The sequence below is a fragment of the Bombina bombina genome, chromosome 2, assembly GCF_027579735.1.
Source record: "Bombina bombina isolate aBomBom1 chromosome 2, aBomBom1.pri, whole genome shotgun sequence".
NCBI lineage: Eukaryota > Metazoa > Chordata > Amphibia > Anura > Bombinatoridae > Bombina > Bombina bombina.
The window spans coordinates 274,434,860-274,451,315 of NC_069500.1; the positions used below are offsets into that span (position 1 = coordinate 274,434,860).

Here is a 16,456-nt window from a genome sequence, read left to right on the forward strand (position 1 = left end):
TCTACATTCCAGCAAAAACGTTTAACATAATAAATACCTATTAAAAGGTTTAATGTACTTTTAACAGAGTAATTCCGGTGAAATACCATCCCCAGAATACTGAAGTGTAGAGTATACATACATGTCATTATAACGGTATGGCAGGATTTTCTCATCAATTCCATTCAGAAAATAAAAACTGCTACATACCTCAATGCAGATTCATCTGCCCGCTGTCCCCTGATCTGAAGCTTTTACCTCCCTCAGATGGCCGAGAAACAGCAATATGATCTTAACTACTCCGGTTAAAATCATAGTAAAAACTCTGGTAGATTCTTCTTCAAACTCTGCCAGAGAGGCAATAACACGCTCCGGTGCTATTGTAAAATAACAAACTTTTGATTGAAGTTATAAAAACTAAGTATAATCACCATAGTCCTCTCACACATCCTATCTAGTTGCTGGGTGCAAGAGAATGACTGGGAGTGACGTGGAGGGGAGGAGCTATGTGCAGCTCTGCTGGGTGAATCCTCTTGCATTTCCTGTAGGGGAGGAGATAATATCCCAGAAGTAATGATGACCCGTGGACTGATCACACATAACAGAAGAAAATTTATTTTCTGATTCATATACTATGTAATTGTAAACAAGTATAATTTACAAACATTATACATTTTTCTTCATTCTCTTGCTATCTTGATTTTAAAATGCAGGTCTCTAAGCTAAGCCGACAGACCATTTTTTTTTCAGACCATGGACAGCAATTGTTAATTGTTTCTGTCCAATCAGCAAATACAATTTTACTTTTTCAACAAAAATGGTCCTGTTTCTAAAATTACAATTTTCCTTTTCGAATCAATATACCAAGATAATTGTCTATAACTTTTGACACTCATGAGCTAACAACCTATATTGTTAAAAAACAGAAAATAAGGCCTTATAAATTAGTCTATGAACCTCCTAGGTTTATCTTTAAAATAAGAATCACAAGAGAATTAATAAAAAATTTAACAAAAAATAAGTTTTCAGAAATTATATTCTCAATCTGAAACATGAAATATTATTTTTGAGTAAAATGTCCCTCTAACACATATATGTATTCTTTTTAACTATTATAGCACAACCTTCTAGCCAGTCTTCTCTACAAGCTACAGAGTCAATTGAGGAATTAGCTTCTACAAGCCAAATGAGGCCTACAGAAAATGTTTGTCAAAGAACCCTTTCGTCATCTTCGATAACAACACATAGTTTAGGATCAGCGGATACATTGCCTGATATTCCCTGCAGTACACCCGTTGACAATGCCAGAAATTCGAGAGGTATTTTTTTTTTTAAATTGTATTGTTGTATTTTTTTTCTTGTTAACAAATTAAAAGAACCCTAAAAAATAAATGTTATTTTTTATTTTCAGAAGTCATGAATATCTTCAATCAAATTATATCCGGAGGTATAGAAGAAGGTAATTATATAGCTTTATGTACATTTATTCTATTGTTGGCAAAATTTAAAGATATTTTTGTCCTTATTTAACTTTAATGTAGTATCATGTTTTGTAATGTGAAAAAAGATATGTTCCATGGTAAATCAATCTGCATATCAAATATCTTATTTTCAGTAATTGATTTTCCTGAAATGGCAGAGAACATTCACAATCGTTATTGATGTACTAATTTTCTTTTTGAAAAAATGATAATCAAATACAAATCTTACATTTTTAGAAATTGATTTGAAAATCAAAATTATTTTTTTTTTTCCAAATAAAATTGAGTAAGATCTGTATTGGCTATCTTTTAATAAAAATGAATATATATATATATATTTTTAATTTTAAATATTTTAGAATGTTTTTATTGTCAAATTTATATGTAAAACATAAATTACATACATATATTCGATGTTTTATCTATATATTTATTTTCTATATTTATTTGTAGGTAACGAAGAAGAAAACACACAAGATGATATTAGTAGTGGGGAAATAATACTAAGGACTGTAGACCCTTTAGAAGAAGATTCACAAATGACTATAATTGAAGAGTCCTTGTCAGGGACAAATACATCTGCCCAATCAAGGTCCCATCAACAACCAGAGTCTACAATGTCTACACCAATACCTGAAATTGAAAATGCTGCTAATATAGCTAATAATCCAATTGAAGCTGCCCCTGAGACAGACGCATTACAGGAGATGGTGGGAATAGCACGCAATTTTAGGGATGAACAAAACAAAGTAATTGAGATGTTTGGAAATTTTTTAAAGGATAGGATAAGAATAGAGGAGCAAAAAATAGAAATTGAAAGGGAAAGAAATGAGATATTTAGAGCTGGTTTTGAAAATTTAAGTAAATGCGTAGAATCAATATCAAACTTATTCTCCGCATCATCATCACCAAACCCACAATTTCAAGAATAGCCATAATTTTACATTGCTATTTAAATTTTATAATAATAATGTTTGAATATAGTTTATTCTGTTCTCATTTAAATTGTTATAAACAAGTTATTTATTTAAATATAGAAATCTAATAATTTAAAAAAAAATTATAATATATATATATATATATATATTGATACATACATACATATGTTTCTTTAGATAAATATATTTATATCACTCTCTATATATATATTTATATATATTTAGATTCAATATAATTATATATAATTTACAATCCAAATATGTATGTCTATATATATAAATATATCAAAATTATCTCTCTCTCAATGTCTATATATAAATTATAATTGTATATATATATATATATATATATATATATATATATATATATATATATATATATATATATATATAGTGAGACAGAGAGAGAGTGAGTTATATACATAAACATAGATTGCAAGGTTTGTATATGTTGTATTTGTTTGTACATAATCAACCAAAACTATTAATATTTTAATAGTATTGATTGATAGAGTCATGGATAAAAAAAAAAAAAAAATATATATATATATATAACAATTACAATTATTACTTATTACAATGAGTTATTTTATATATAAAATATATATATATATATATATATATATATATTGATGAATATATATATATATATAATTTTTATATATATATATATATATAGATAGATTGATAGATAGATAGATAGATAGATAGATAGATAGAAAAAGAGATCTTTGATCAATATATATATATATATATATATATATATATATATATATATATATATATATATATAGTTAGGTAACTATACATATATATATATATTTATTTAGATATTTTTAGTTCATTAATATAAATATAAATATTATTCAGTGTGTGTGTATATAGATATATATATATAGAGAGAACAATATATACATACATATATATATATATATATATATATAATTTTCAAGATATATGCTAATGTGATCAATAATATATATGTTGGTCTTGAAATAATAAAACAAAATTATAAATTAATATATTGATCACTATGCATTATAATCGTTGTTTGAATACAAGTTGTAGAACTTATAACATTTGAACTACTAAGCCAAAAAATATATGTGAACGCTATTAAAAAAAAAGATTAGAACGGTTGAAACAAAATATTTATTTTTTCTTTAATAATTAGTTTTAATCACTAATTTTTATCAAAATATTCAAAATTACTGAACATCAATAAGTCATATTTAAAAAATAAAAATGACATATATAATAGTCTTGACATAGAATATTAATAGAACATTCACAAATTATAATAAAGTAAAATTATTATTTTTTCAATCAACATTTTTCTAGTATTGAAATCATTTTATCAATCTCCTTGTTCATCTTCAATAATTTTTTCTTAAATTTTTTTAGTTTTTTTACAAAACTATTTTTGGTTGTTGTATCTTGCTTTTTTTCAGGCACGGCTGTAATATAAGGAAGATAAATAAGAACAAATCAAAATTATTAATTTATATTGAAGAAAATGAATGGAATTAGAATTTAGAGATATACACATTTTGATGTATTTCGATTTTATAACATCTTTATCAACTAAAGAAAATTACTTATCTTTACTCTATTTTTATACAGTGAAAAAATGTATAATTAGATTGACACTCACATTCACTAGATCCAATTCCATCAATGACATTTTCCTGATCATTTTCAGCTGTCAAAGTTACTTCACATTCATATTGATTGTCCATATCAGTAGTTAATGGATCTTGAATTTCTGTGTTCAGATCATTATTTTCCATTAAAGTTATAGGAAGTGGAGGAGATTGTGCATTACTGTTTGGGGTAAAAGCCATTATTGGTCTCAGGTATCGTGGAGCACTCTTATTCTTTTCCTTTCTTCTTTTGGTATCTGTAATCACATTTCCATTAATGAATAAAATCTGAATAAATAAATATTTTGAACAAAGATTAATAAGAAAAGATAGAATGAGATAGAGCTCTCTCTCTCTCTCTATATATATATATATAAATATATATATATATATATATATATTTATATATATATATATATATATATATATATATATATATATATATATATATATTTATAATAATTATTATTTTTTGGAGTTGAATCTATTTTTCAATTATATTATTTATATCTATCTAAACTTTACTATTTATATATAAAGATAAATCTCTTGAACTCTTTTATCTTTCTCTATCTCTTATCATTCTTTCTATTTCATATTTCTAGATTTATCATTTATTTGATATCATTTTGTTTATTTATATCTATCTTTGTATCTCTCTATATTTTTCTTTTCATATCTCAACATTTACAAGTCTATATCTATCTATATCTATCTCTATCTATCTTTGTATTTCTCTCTCTCCCTCTCTCTTTCTCTCTCTCTATCTCTCTCTTTTGCTAGCTCTATCTCTCACTTTCTCTCCTATTTCTTATTATTTATATTTCTAATTGTAAATATTTTTATCTATTTATTTCTCTCTCTCTCCCCCTCGCACTATATTTCTCTCTATCTCTCTCTTCCAATATTGCTTTCTATTTCTGTCACTGTTATTATAAATATTATTTTGAACAAAGTAATTTTATTACTTTCTATATGTGTCTCTCTTTCTCTTTTTTCTATTAATTGAACTCTCTTAATCTGTCCTATTTCTTTGTATTTCTTTATTAATTTAGTTTACTCTTTAAAAACTATATTCTCTATCTATAACTTTGTATCTTTTTTTTCTGGGACTTAATTTTTCATTGTGTTTTTAACTCTAGATGTATAGTTTTCTATATCTATTTCTGTTTATCGCTATCAATTTGTAATTCAAATCTCTATAGCTCTTTCTATTTCTCTTTGATTAAATTAACAACCATTAAGTCTATCACTATTTATCCCTTTATCTTTAGATCTATATTTTTCTATATTCTTTTTCTTTATATTTTTAGATCTATCTTTTTATCTCTCATTATAGTTCTATATATTGATTATTATTTATATATAGTATATCTGTCTATATCTATAAAGTTCTATCACTTTATTTATATCTATCTTTAAAATTATCATAATGCGTCAGAACAAACGCATAACATTATTTAACTAAACCGTTTTAAACGTAGAAATTGAATCAAAATACAATATCTATTAGAAATAGTGTATGTAGTCAACACTTACAAACTCTAATGAGACTTCTAATCCTAGTATGGTACTCCTTTTCACGTCTACGTAGGTCCGAATAGCGTTGAAGGCACTGTCTTCTTGTTCTTTTTATTCCCGATACCCGATACATCCTGCGTATTATCTCATAAACAAGATAATCGCGTTGATCTTGTTTGACAGATCTAACACCTCCTATTCTTTTTGGAAAATATTTCTCCATCCCATAAACTAAAATAATTAGCTCTCCAGCAGTGAACGGAGAACGTTGCGACATCTTGCTAACGAGTTTCTAATCTTGAAGGAAATGACGTAATATGTCAATCATTTGAGTAAATTCAGGAAAACTTTTTTTATTTATAAATCAATGTTTGAGTTTATATTATTTTATGATAAATGTGTTAAGAGACAGATAGTTTGTTAAAACTTATTCGGTTCACATAATTTGCATCCTCATTAGATTAGAATGTTATTCAATACATGTATATTAAATTCTGTTTCAATTGTTATTCTTGCAACTTATTATTAGCGAAAGTTTCATATATGTTTAAATAAGTTTATTAGTTATTTAAATTGCATTGTTATATTATATATTGATGGTTATCTAGTTATTAGAAAATTTTAATAAAATGTTTTTATATGTTGCCTTCTTGTTTTGATAAAATTTTAATATATTATGATGTTCATATAGTTATGAAAAGGTTACTATTGAATGCAATAAAATGTAATTCGACTGTTTCAATTTTTAAAACATCTCTCCTGTCAAGGTTTGTTTTCTTGCAGTGTGTAGCATCAACACTATAGCTAGGGGGTTGATATGTTTTATGCATTTTATACTTGACTAGCTTACATTTTATTCCAATTGCATTGCCATACGTCTAGGCAAGGTTTGTTCTTAATTTATAGGTTCCAAAAGCTGTATCTGGCTTGCAAATATATACAAAGCTAGTGCTTGTTTTCAACAATAATAAAAAGTTTAGAATCACAGAACCTGTTTTCTTAATTGCACACTGTTCAAGGATACAACTTATTTTCAACAACTATATTGTAAGTCGTTAGTAAAAAAAATAAATTAAAAAAAAATTTGATTTTATTTTAATTTTTTTAAACAAATAACAAATAGAAGAAAAGACAACATATGCAAATAATTTTTTTTTCAACTGTATCAATCAGAACATATTTATTTTTGAATTACACATCACTCTCATCATCTAAATTGTGAATAATTTTGTGGAGAACGTTTCTCATTTTTGAATTATAGATTTTCATGCTTGAACTTAGAAACATTTTCTAGTTAACCTGTGAATATAAGAAGAGATTGTTTATAAATAATTATTGCTAAAAATTATACAATCAATACATAAATCATACATAATTTTTATTTTATTCACCTACGAAATGAGTTTGTATCAACTGGTTACGTGCATGTGTACCCCCTTCAACTACATCTTGAGGAACAGATTCAACACCATCTTCATCTGGTGTTATTATTTCCAGTTCCTCTATGTTTGATTGTCGCAAAGCGATGTTATGCAACATGCAACAGACCAACACCATAACAGCCACTTTCTCAGGAACGTATTGAAGAGTGCCTCCGGATTCATCTAGACAACGAAAACGGCTTTTGAGCATTCCAAAGGTCCTCTCAATCACACATCGAGTTGTTTTGTGTGCATCATTGTACCGCATTTCAGATCTTGTGCGTGGAATATTTACAGGAGTAAGTAGCCAGTTCCTACAGGAATATCCTGCATCTCCTTTTGAAAAATAAAAAGAGTTATACAAATTTAAATGTGTTCAGATACACTTTTTACTTGCAACCATTTTTATGTTTTAAATTGTACATATATATTGGTATTAATAAAAATTTAATTATATCGCTATATATATATATATATATATATATATATATATATATATAAATATATAAATATATATATATATATATATATATATATATATATAGAGAGAGAGAGAGAGATAGATAGATAGATAGATAGGTATTTTAAAAAAGGTATGGAACTAAAAATCCATTGACCTTGGTGCTGCAGCAAACAGAATAAATAAATAAAAACAGGGTATATACTGTATTTTAAAATCTATTGATATTATACACTGCACAAAAAATTACAATATTGTGAGTTAATATTAACGCACATTAGAAGGTTTCGTTTTTAATTTTCATAATCATACCTAGTAGCCATCCTTCAGGCATTTGTCCTTCCTCAAATTTATTATATAGGGCAGACTGTTTGAGAATATATGAATCATGACATGATCCTGGAAATCCTGAACGGACACTCATGATTTTCAAACCAGCATCACAAACCATCTGGATGTTCAAAGAATGATAAAACTTGCGGTTGCGATACATTTCTTCTTTTAGATGTGGTGGCCTTACTCTGACATGAGTACAATCAATTGCACCCAACACATTTGGGATTCCAGCAAGTCTAAAAAAATTAAGCTTTACAGAATGCCATTCTTCAGCAGTATTTGGTAAAAAAACATACCGTTTGAAAACTGACAAAAGAGCATCAATCACTGTAGTTAGGTGGCGTGAAAAAGAAGGCTGGCTCATGCCAACAACTACACTAGTAACTGATTGAAAGGAACCAGTTGCTAGAAAATGTAAAACAGCCAACAGCTTCAACATTCCGGGCAGAGCATGTGTCCGAAAAGTAATGGGTTCAAGTTGACCAGATATTTGATTGTATAGCCTTTCAATTGATTCTCTACTCAATCTAAAACGCCTGATGATGTCAATGTCAGAAAGTGCATCAAGTCCTGATCTGGGACGAAAAAACCTTGGAATCCTTCTGCGCCTTCTTTGAAGCCTATCTATCTGTTGAACAGCTTGACCATCTATTCTTCGTTCCATTCGACGCATATAAATAGTATGAAACATTGCAATAACAATTTCCATAACTGATTAATATATGCGTTATAAATGCTGCTTGAAGATATATTTCGCGACCACAGAATATGCGTATAGAAAAGCGCATACGTGAGGAAATACGATGCCCGGATAGAATTGTTGACAGGATGATAAATTGAATAATAGCGTAGATTACATCGAATACTGTAGAAAAATAATCGTATAGATGTTCGAACGTATCTCGGCGTTAGAGCTGCGGACATATTGACGGATTTAGAAATATATCGTTTCTAAGCACCAATTACTGTTTCATAAATTAGATTAATAATTCGGAAGTGAATTTAGATGCGGATAATATTGAGAATACAGTGTTGAATGCTTGATAAATTTCCCCCAATAGCTATTAAATAGTTATTAACTATTTAATATCTACTTAGTTAAAATAATTACCCAATTACCTGTAAAATAAATCCTAACCTAAGTTACAAATACACCTACACTATCAATAAATTAAATAAACTACAAATATCTATCTAAAAATACAATTAAATTAACTAAACTAAATTACAAAAAAAACAAACACTAAATTACAAAAAATAAAAAAAAGATTACAAGATTTTTAAGCTAATTACACCTATTCTAAGCCCCCTAATAAAATAATAAAGCCCCTCAAAATAAAAAAAATTCCCTGCCCTATTCTAAATTAAAAAAAGTTCAAAGCTCTTTACCTTACCAGCCCTTAAAAGGGCCTTTTGTGGGGCATGCCCCAAAGAATTCAGCTCTTTTGCATTTAAAAACATATACAATACCCCCCCCCCCCATTACAACCCACCACCCACATACCCCTATTCTAAACCCACCCAAACCCCCCCTTAAAAAAGCCTAACACTACCCCCCTGAAGATCTCCCTACCTTGTCTTCACCACACCGGGCCGAACTCCTCATCCGATCCGGGCGATGTCTTGCTCCAAGCGGCAAAGAAGAATTCTTCCTCCGGCGATGTCTTCCTCCAAGCGGCAAAGAAGAATTCTTCCTCCCGGCGACGTCTTCCTCCAAGCGGCAGCAAAGTCTTCTTCCTTCCGGCAGCATCTTCCATGAAGCGGCATCTTCAATCTTCTTTCTTCGCTCCGCCACCGCGGAGCATCCATCCCGGCCGACAACTGAACGACGAATGAGGTACCTTTAAATGACGTCATCCAAGATGGCGTCCGCCGAATTCCGATTGGCTGATAGGATTCTATCAGCCAATCGGAATTAAGTTAGAAAAATCTGATTGGCTGATTGAATCAGCCAATCAGATTCAAGTTCAATCCGATTGGCTGAACCAATCAGCCAATCGGATTGAACTTGAATCTGATTGGCTGATTCAATCAGCCAATCAGATTTTTCTAACTTAATTCCGATTGGCTGATAGAATCCTATCAGCCAATCGGAATTCGGCGGACGCCATCTTGGATGACGTCATTTAAAGGTACCTCATTCGTCGTTCAGTCGTCGGCCGGGATGGATGCTCCGTGGTGGCGGAGCGAAGAAAGAAGATTGAAGATGCCGCTTCATGGAAGAAGGATTGAACTTGAATCTGATTGGCTGATTCAATCAGCCAATCAGATTTTTCTAACTTAATTCCGATTGGCTGATAGAATCCTATCAGCCAATCGGAATTCAGCGGACGCCATCTTGGATGACGTCATTTAAAGGTACCTCATTCGTCGTTCAGTCGTCGGCCGGGATGGATGCTCCGCTGTGGCGGAGCGAAGAAAGAAGATTGAAGATGCCGCTTCATGGAAGATGCTGCCTGAAGGAAGAAGACTTTGCTGCCGCTTGGAGGAAGACATCGCCGGGAGGAAGAATTCTTCTTTGCCGCTTGGAGGAAGACATCGCCGGAGGAAGAATTCTTCTTTGCCACTTGGAGCAAGACATCGCCCGAATCGGATGAGGAGTTCGGCCCGGTGTGGTGAAGACAAGGTAGGGAGATCTTCAGGGGGGTAGTGTTAGGCTTTTTTAAGGGGGGTTTGGGTGGGTTTAGAATAGGGGTATATGTGGGTGGTGGGTTGTAATGGGGGGGGGGTATTGTATATGTTTTTAAATGCAAAAGAGCTGAATTCTTTGGGGCATGCCCCACAAAAGGCCCTTTTAAGGGCTGGTAAGGTAAAGAGCTTTGAACTTTTTTTAATTTAGAATAGGGCAGGGAATTTTTTTTATTTTGGGGGGCTTTATTATTTTATTAGGGGGCTTAGAATAGGTGTAATTAGCTTAAAAATCTTGTAATCTTTTTTTTATTTTTTGTAATTTAGTGTTTTTTTTTTGTAATTTAGTTTAGTTAATTTAATTGTATTTTTAGATAGATATTTGTAGTTTATTTAATTTATTGATAGTGTAGGTGTATTTGTAACTTAGGTTAGGATTTATTTTACAGGTAATTGGGTAATTATTTTAACTATGGTAGGTAGATATTAAATAGTTAATGACTATTTAATAGCTATTATACCTAGTTAAAATAATTAACAATTTACCTGTAAAATAAATATTAACCCTAACATAGCTACAATGTAATTATTAATTATATTGTAGCTATCTTAGGGTTTATTTTATAGGTAAGTATTTAGATTTAAATAGGAATATTTTAGTTTATAATATGAATTAGATTAATTTAATATAAATTTAGTTAGGGGTGTTAGGGTTAGATAGAGTTAATATAGTTAATATAAATACTATAGTAACTATATTAACCCTAATATAATTAGGGTTAATATAGTTAATATATATAATGTAATAACTATATTAACTATAATATACTTAGGGTTAATATAGATAATATAGCTGGCGACGGGGTAGGTAGATTAAATTAGGGGTTAATAATTTTAATAGAGATGGCGGCGGTGTAAGGGGCTTACATTAGGGGTTAATAATATTAATATAGCTGGCGGCGGTATAGGGGGATTAGATTAGGGGTTAATAATTTTTATATAGGTGGCGGCGGTGTAAGGGGTCAGATTAGGGGATAGATAAGGTAGATGGCGGCGGTTTTAGGGGCTCACAGTAGGGGGTTAGTTTATGTAGATGGCGGCGGGGTCCGGGAGTGGCGGTTTAGGGGTTAATAACTTTATTAGGGATTTCGGGGGGGGGGGGGGATTGCGGTTGACAGGTAGATAGACATTGCGCATGCGTTAGGTGTTAGGTTTTATTTAGCAGATCGCGGGTGACAGGTAGATAGACATTGCGCATGCGTTAGGTGTTAGGTTTTATTTAGCAGATCGCGGGTGACAGGTAGATAGACATTGCGCATGCGTTAGGTGTTAGGTTTATTTTCTAGCTAGTTTAGGGAGTTACGGGGCTCCAATAGTCAGCGTAAGGCTTCTTACGGCTGCTTTTTGTGGCGAGGTGAAAATGGAGTAAGATTTCTCCATAGTCCTTACGCTGCATATTGGATACCAAACTGCGCTGGTTTGGTATACCTGCCTATGGCCCAAAAAACTATGGGCGACGGCAGAAATATACGGGATTAACTTCTAGGTTACGCCGTATATGTGATACCAAACCAGCGTAAATATTGGCGTCGCCGGCTTTTGCGGGCGACGATTTTTATCGGATCGACCCCCTGGAGTTGACTTTAACAGTTGTATTCAAGTATCAGTGCAATAATAACATGCAGTAAAAGATTAGAGCACTTTATGTTTGCACTTTTATGTCTTTCTAATTATCAGTAGAGCCCAGGCATTCCTACTCATTCCTACTCATATTCTTAATCACTTGAAAGGGATGCAACATTACTGTAAAAAGCTGACAAGAAAATATCACCTGAGCATCTCTATGTAACAATGAAGATATTTTACCTCACTATTTCTTCAGCTCACCAGTGTAAGCGCTGTGCGAACAGTTATACTTCAGTTGCTGTCCAGCTGCACGTTGGAAATAAAAAAAGCCAATCAGCATCAGCAGTGTTGAGGTCATGCACTATGTTTTCATGTGATTTCATAGTAAACTTCCTTAAAATGAATAGGAAAATAACATGACTGTGCCGGCACATGCCAGATGCACACTCCCTTGCAGGTCCTGGTACTATCATCCTGTTTACAGTGGGATGTGACTACTTTGGACATTTTGAGGCAAAATATCTTCCTTTTTTTACATAGAGATGTTCAGGTGGTATTTTCTAGTCAGCTTTTTATAGCTATACTGCATCACTTTTAAGTGCTTCAATATTTGGGTATCATGTCCCTTTAGGCAGCAAATCAGTATGCCTGTCCCGGGACCGGCAAGGTAGCGTGCCTCATGCACACTCAGGTTATTTCCCTATCCAGTTTAAGGAAGTTTACTATGAAATCTCATGAGAGTTAAGTGAAATCTCATGAGATCACAGTAAAAGGGTTCATTCCTTTTTTTTAACCTGCAGCTGGGCAGTAACTGAAAGACAACTTTTTACACAGCATTTACAGTGTTGAGCTGAGGAAATTGTGAGGTAAAATATCTTTCTTTTTTACATAGAGATTCTCAGGTGATATTTTCCTGTCAGCTTTTTACAGTTATGCTGCATCACTTTCAAGTGATTTAGCATATGAGTATTATGTCCCTTTAAACAATATACTATTTTACAGTATAATGTATATAATACCATATACACATGTACAATTTACCCACAATCCCCCAGCTCATAAAAGTTTATAATTCATGTACAAGTTTCCCTATTTTATTGCAACAGAAGAGGTTCAGTTTTGTAAATGATATTGTCATTCAATAATGTCTAAAGAAATTATTTACATTACACCTTCACTGCAGGTTGTAATACTGCTGTTAACATTCTGCCAGTGGCAGAGAAAACCCTCGCCTCCCACAGTGAAGTATAGTAAAACACCTCTTGGTGAGACTGCTTTCTAACAGTGATTTTATCCCTTCAAAACATTTTATCTGCAATCTCAATTGCAATCACACTATTGTAATGATACATTAAGCATCATGCCCCTAGAGAACATATGAAAATTAACATTTTATTACTTATCTCTCCTACCCCTCACTGGGAGTATAATTTCCTCTGCTGGTTATGTTTGCATAACATTTTATAGCCGATACTTACATATTGAAATTTACAGTATAGGTGGGGATACCACAAGCAAAATCAGCTATTTCAAATACAAAACTAAAGATAAATACATATGTAAGCAATTTTTAATACACCCTCAGCAGGTAAGTGGGAACAAGTGGAGACAATTTTACAGTACACTGCCCCTTTAAGTCCTTTTACATCATTCTCACAGTGCTATCCGCCATACATTACTACAAGTTTGATGTAAAGTGTGCTAGCACTGTAATATAAGCTGGCCACAGAGAAAGGGAACTGAGCTGCTGTCACAAAACAAACAGATGTGATCATGTTGATCTGAGGGTTCTCAGGAATGCTGGGGTAGGTGTGCTGTAACTTGTTAGTTTTTTCTACAACTAAATTGTTTTTCCCAGGTGTCAAACTTAACTGAATGTTGTAAAGTTTTTTTTTGTTGTTTTCTTAATACTACTTGAAAAGCATGAATGTGTAAATGATTTAAGATACATTATAATTTGCCACTTAAATACATTTGTGCTTAGAATTAAAGGGACAGTTAAGTGAAAATTAAACTGCAATGGATTGAAAAGAGCAACTTTACATTTTACATCTAAATCATATTTGCTTAGTGCTCATGGTATTCTTTGTTAACCTCTTTATGCCTCGGGCAAGTGCTTAGATTGAAACAAAGTTCTGATGTAAACACTTGCTGGAAAAATGAAATTGCGCGTACTGTTTATGCTACTAGTCAAGCACCCAATCTGATTTTTCATTAGCTAAAAGGAGGCGGCTGCAATAGCCATATAAGGTAGGAAGTTCCATGCCGCCCAAACGCCGTTAAAAGCCAGCTCTGTTATTACGGCATGCAACGTCCTAACTGTGTGAAGGGGTTGAAGAGTAATCTTAGGTGAGCTCAGGAGTGTGCACGTGTATCTAGCCATCTGGTAGCAGAGTTTGCAACATTATTTATAGCAATGTTTTAAATAGCTACAAACACTGCTGCCATACGGCTAGATTTAGAGTTTGGCGTTAGCCGTCAAAACCAGCGTTAGAGGCTCCTAACGCTGGTTTTGGGCTACCGCTGGTATTTAGAGTCAGTCAGGAAAGGGTCTAACGCTCACTTTGCAGCCGTGACTTTTCAATACCGCAGATCCCCCTACGCCATTTGCGTATCCTATCTTTTCAATGGGATCTTTCTAACGCTGGTATTTAGAGTCTTGGCTGAAGTGAGCGTTAGAAATCTAACGACAAAACTCCAGCCGCAGAAAAAAGTCAGGAGTTAAGAGCTTTATGGGCTAACGCTGGTTTATAAAGCTCTTAACTACTGTGTTCTAAAGTACACTAACACCCATACACTACCTATGTACCCCTAAACCGAGGTCCCCCCACATCGCCGCCACTCTATTAAATTTTTTTAACCCCTAATCTGCTGCTCCGTACACCGCCGCAACCTACGTTATCCCTATGAACCCCTAATCTGCTGCCCCTAACACCGCCGACCCCTATATTATATTTATTAACCCCTAATCTGCCGCCCCCAACGTCGCCTCTACCTACCTACAATTATTAACCCCTAATCTGCCGACCGGACCTCACCGCTACTATAATAAATGTATTAACCCCTAATCCGCCTCACTCCCGCCTCAATAACCCTATAATAAATAGTATTAACCCCTAATCTGCCCTCCCTAACATCGCCGACACCTAACTTCAAGTATTAACCCCTAATCTGCCGACCGAACCTCACCGCTACTCTAATAAATAAATTAACCCCTAAAGCTAAGTCTAACCCTAACCCTAACACCCCCCTAAATTAAATATAATTTAAATCTAACTAAATAAATTAACTCTTATTAAATAAATTATTCCTATTTAAAGCTAAATACTTACCTGTAAAATAAACCCTAATATAGCTACAATATAAATTATAATTATATTGTAGCTATTTTAGGATTAATATTTATTTTACAGGCAACTTTGTATTTATTTTAACCAGGTACAATAGCTATTAAATAGTTAATAACTATTTAATAGCTACCTAGTTAAAATAATTACAAAATTACCTGTAAAATAAATCCTAACCTAAGTTACAATTAAACCTAACACTACACTATCAATAAATTAATTAAATAAAATACCTACAATTATCTACAATTAAACCTAACACTACACTATCAATAAATTAATTAAATACAATACCTACAAATAAATACAATTAAATAAACTAACTAAAGTACAAAAAATAAAAAAAGCTAAGTTACAAAAAATAAAAAAAATAAGTTACAAACATTTTAAAAATATTACAACAATTTTAAGCTAATTACACCTAATCTAAGCCCCCTAATAAAATAACAAAGACCCCCAAAATAAAAAAATGCCCTACCCTATTCTAAATTAAAAAAGTTCAAAGCTCTTTTACCTTACCAGCCCTTAAAAGGGCCTTTTGTGGGGCATGCCCCAAAGAAAACTGCTCTTTTGCCTGTAAAAGAAAAATACAACCCCCCCAACATTAAAACCCACCACCCACATACCCCTAATCTAACCCAAACCCCCTTAAATAAACCTAACACTACCCCCCCTGAAGATCATCCTACCTTGAGTCGACTTCACTCAGCCGAGCCACCGATGGAACAGAAGAGGAGATCCGGAGCGGCAGAAGTGATCCTCCAAGGGGCGCTGAAGAAGTCTTCCATCCGATGAAGTGATCCTCCAGGCGGCGCTGAAGAAGTCTTCCATCCGTGCGATGTCATCTTCCAAGCGGCGCTGAAGAAGTCTTCCATCCCGGCGATGTCATCTTCCAAGCGGGGTCTTCAATTTTCTTCTTCAGGATCCATCTTCATTCCGCCGACGCGGAACATCCTTCTTCCCCGACGGACTACTGACGAATGAAGGCTCCTTTAAGGGACGTCATCCAAGATGGCGTCCCTCGAATTCTGATTGGCTGATAGGATTCTATCAGCCAATCGGAATTAAGGTAGAAA

General features: G+C 32.6%; 2 protein-coding genes across 2 annotated transcripts; one reads left to right on the forward strand and one right to left on the reverse strand.

Moving 5' to 3' along the window:
- The first annotated feature begins 1,087 nt into the window (after nucleotides 1-1,087).
- Nucleotides 1,088-2,392, forward strand: LOC128646924 (uncharacterized). The gene is made up of 3 exons (XM_053699734.1): nucleotides 1,088-1,298; nucleotides 1,391-1,438; nucleotides 1,914-2,392. The coding sequence occupies exons 1-3, from the start codon at nucleotides 1,166-1,168 to the stop codon at nucleotides 2,390-2,392; spliced, it is 660 nt and encodes a 219-aa protein (XP_053555709.1). The 5' UTR covers nucleotides 1,088-1,165.
- Nucleotides 2,393-6,716: 4,324 nt separating this feature from the next.
- LOC128647754 (putative nuclease HARBI1) lies at nucleotides 6,717-7,393 on the reverse strand. The gene is made up of 2 exons (XM_053700479.1): nucleotides 6,954-7,393; nucleotides 6,717-6,861 (listed from the first exon to the last, which is right to left on the reverse strand). Exons 1-2 carry the CDS (start codon nucleotides 7,249-7,251, stop codon nucleotides 6,857-6,859), a joined length of 303 nt encoding a protein of 100 aa, XP_053556454.1. The 5' UTR covers nucleotides 7,252-7,393; the 3' UTR covers nucleotides 6,717-6,856.
- Between the last annotated feature and the right edge of the window lie 9,063 nt (nucleotides 7,394-16,456).

Bases quoted from the DNA above. Each gene is read 5' to 3' on its own strand.
- LOC128647754 (XM_053700479.1), bottom strand. From the start codon at position 7,251: ATGCGGTACAATGATGCACACAAAACAACTCGATGTGTGATTGAGAGG.
- LOC128646924 (XM_053699734.1), top strand. From the start codon at position 1,166: ATGAGGCCTACAGAAAATGTTTGTCAAAGAACCCTTTCGTCATCTTCG. The intron at 1,299-1,390 runs GTATTTTTTTTT...TTTTATTTTCAG, and splicing joins CAATGCCAGAAATTCGAGAG to AAGTCATGAATATCTTCAAT. The intron at 1,439-1,913 runs GTAATTATATAG...ATTTATTTGTAG, and splicing joins ATCCGGAGGTATAGAAGAAG to GTAACGAAGAAGAAAACACA.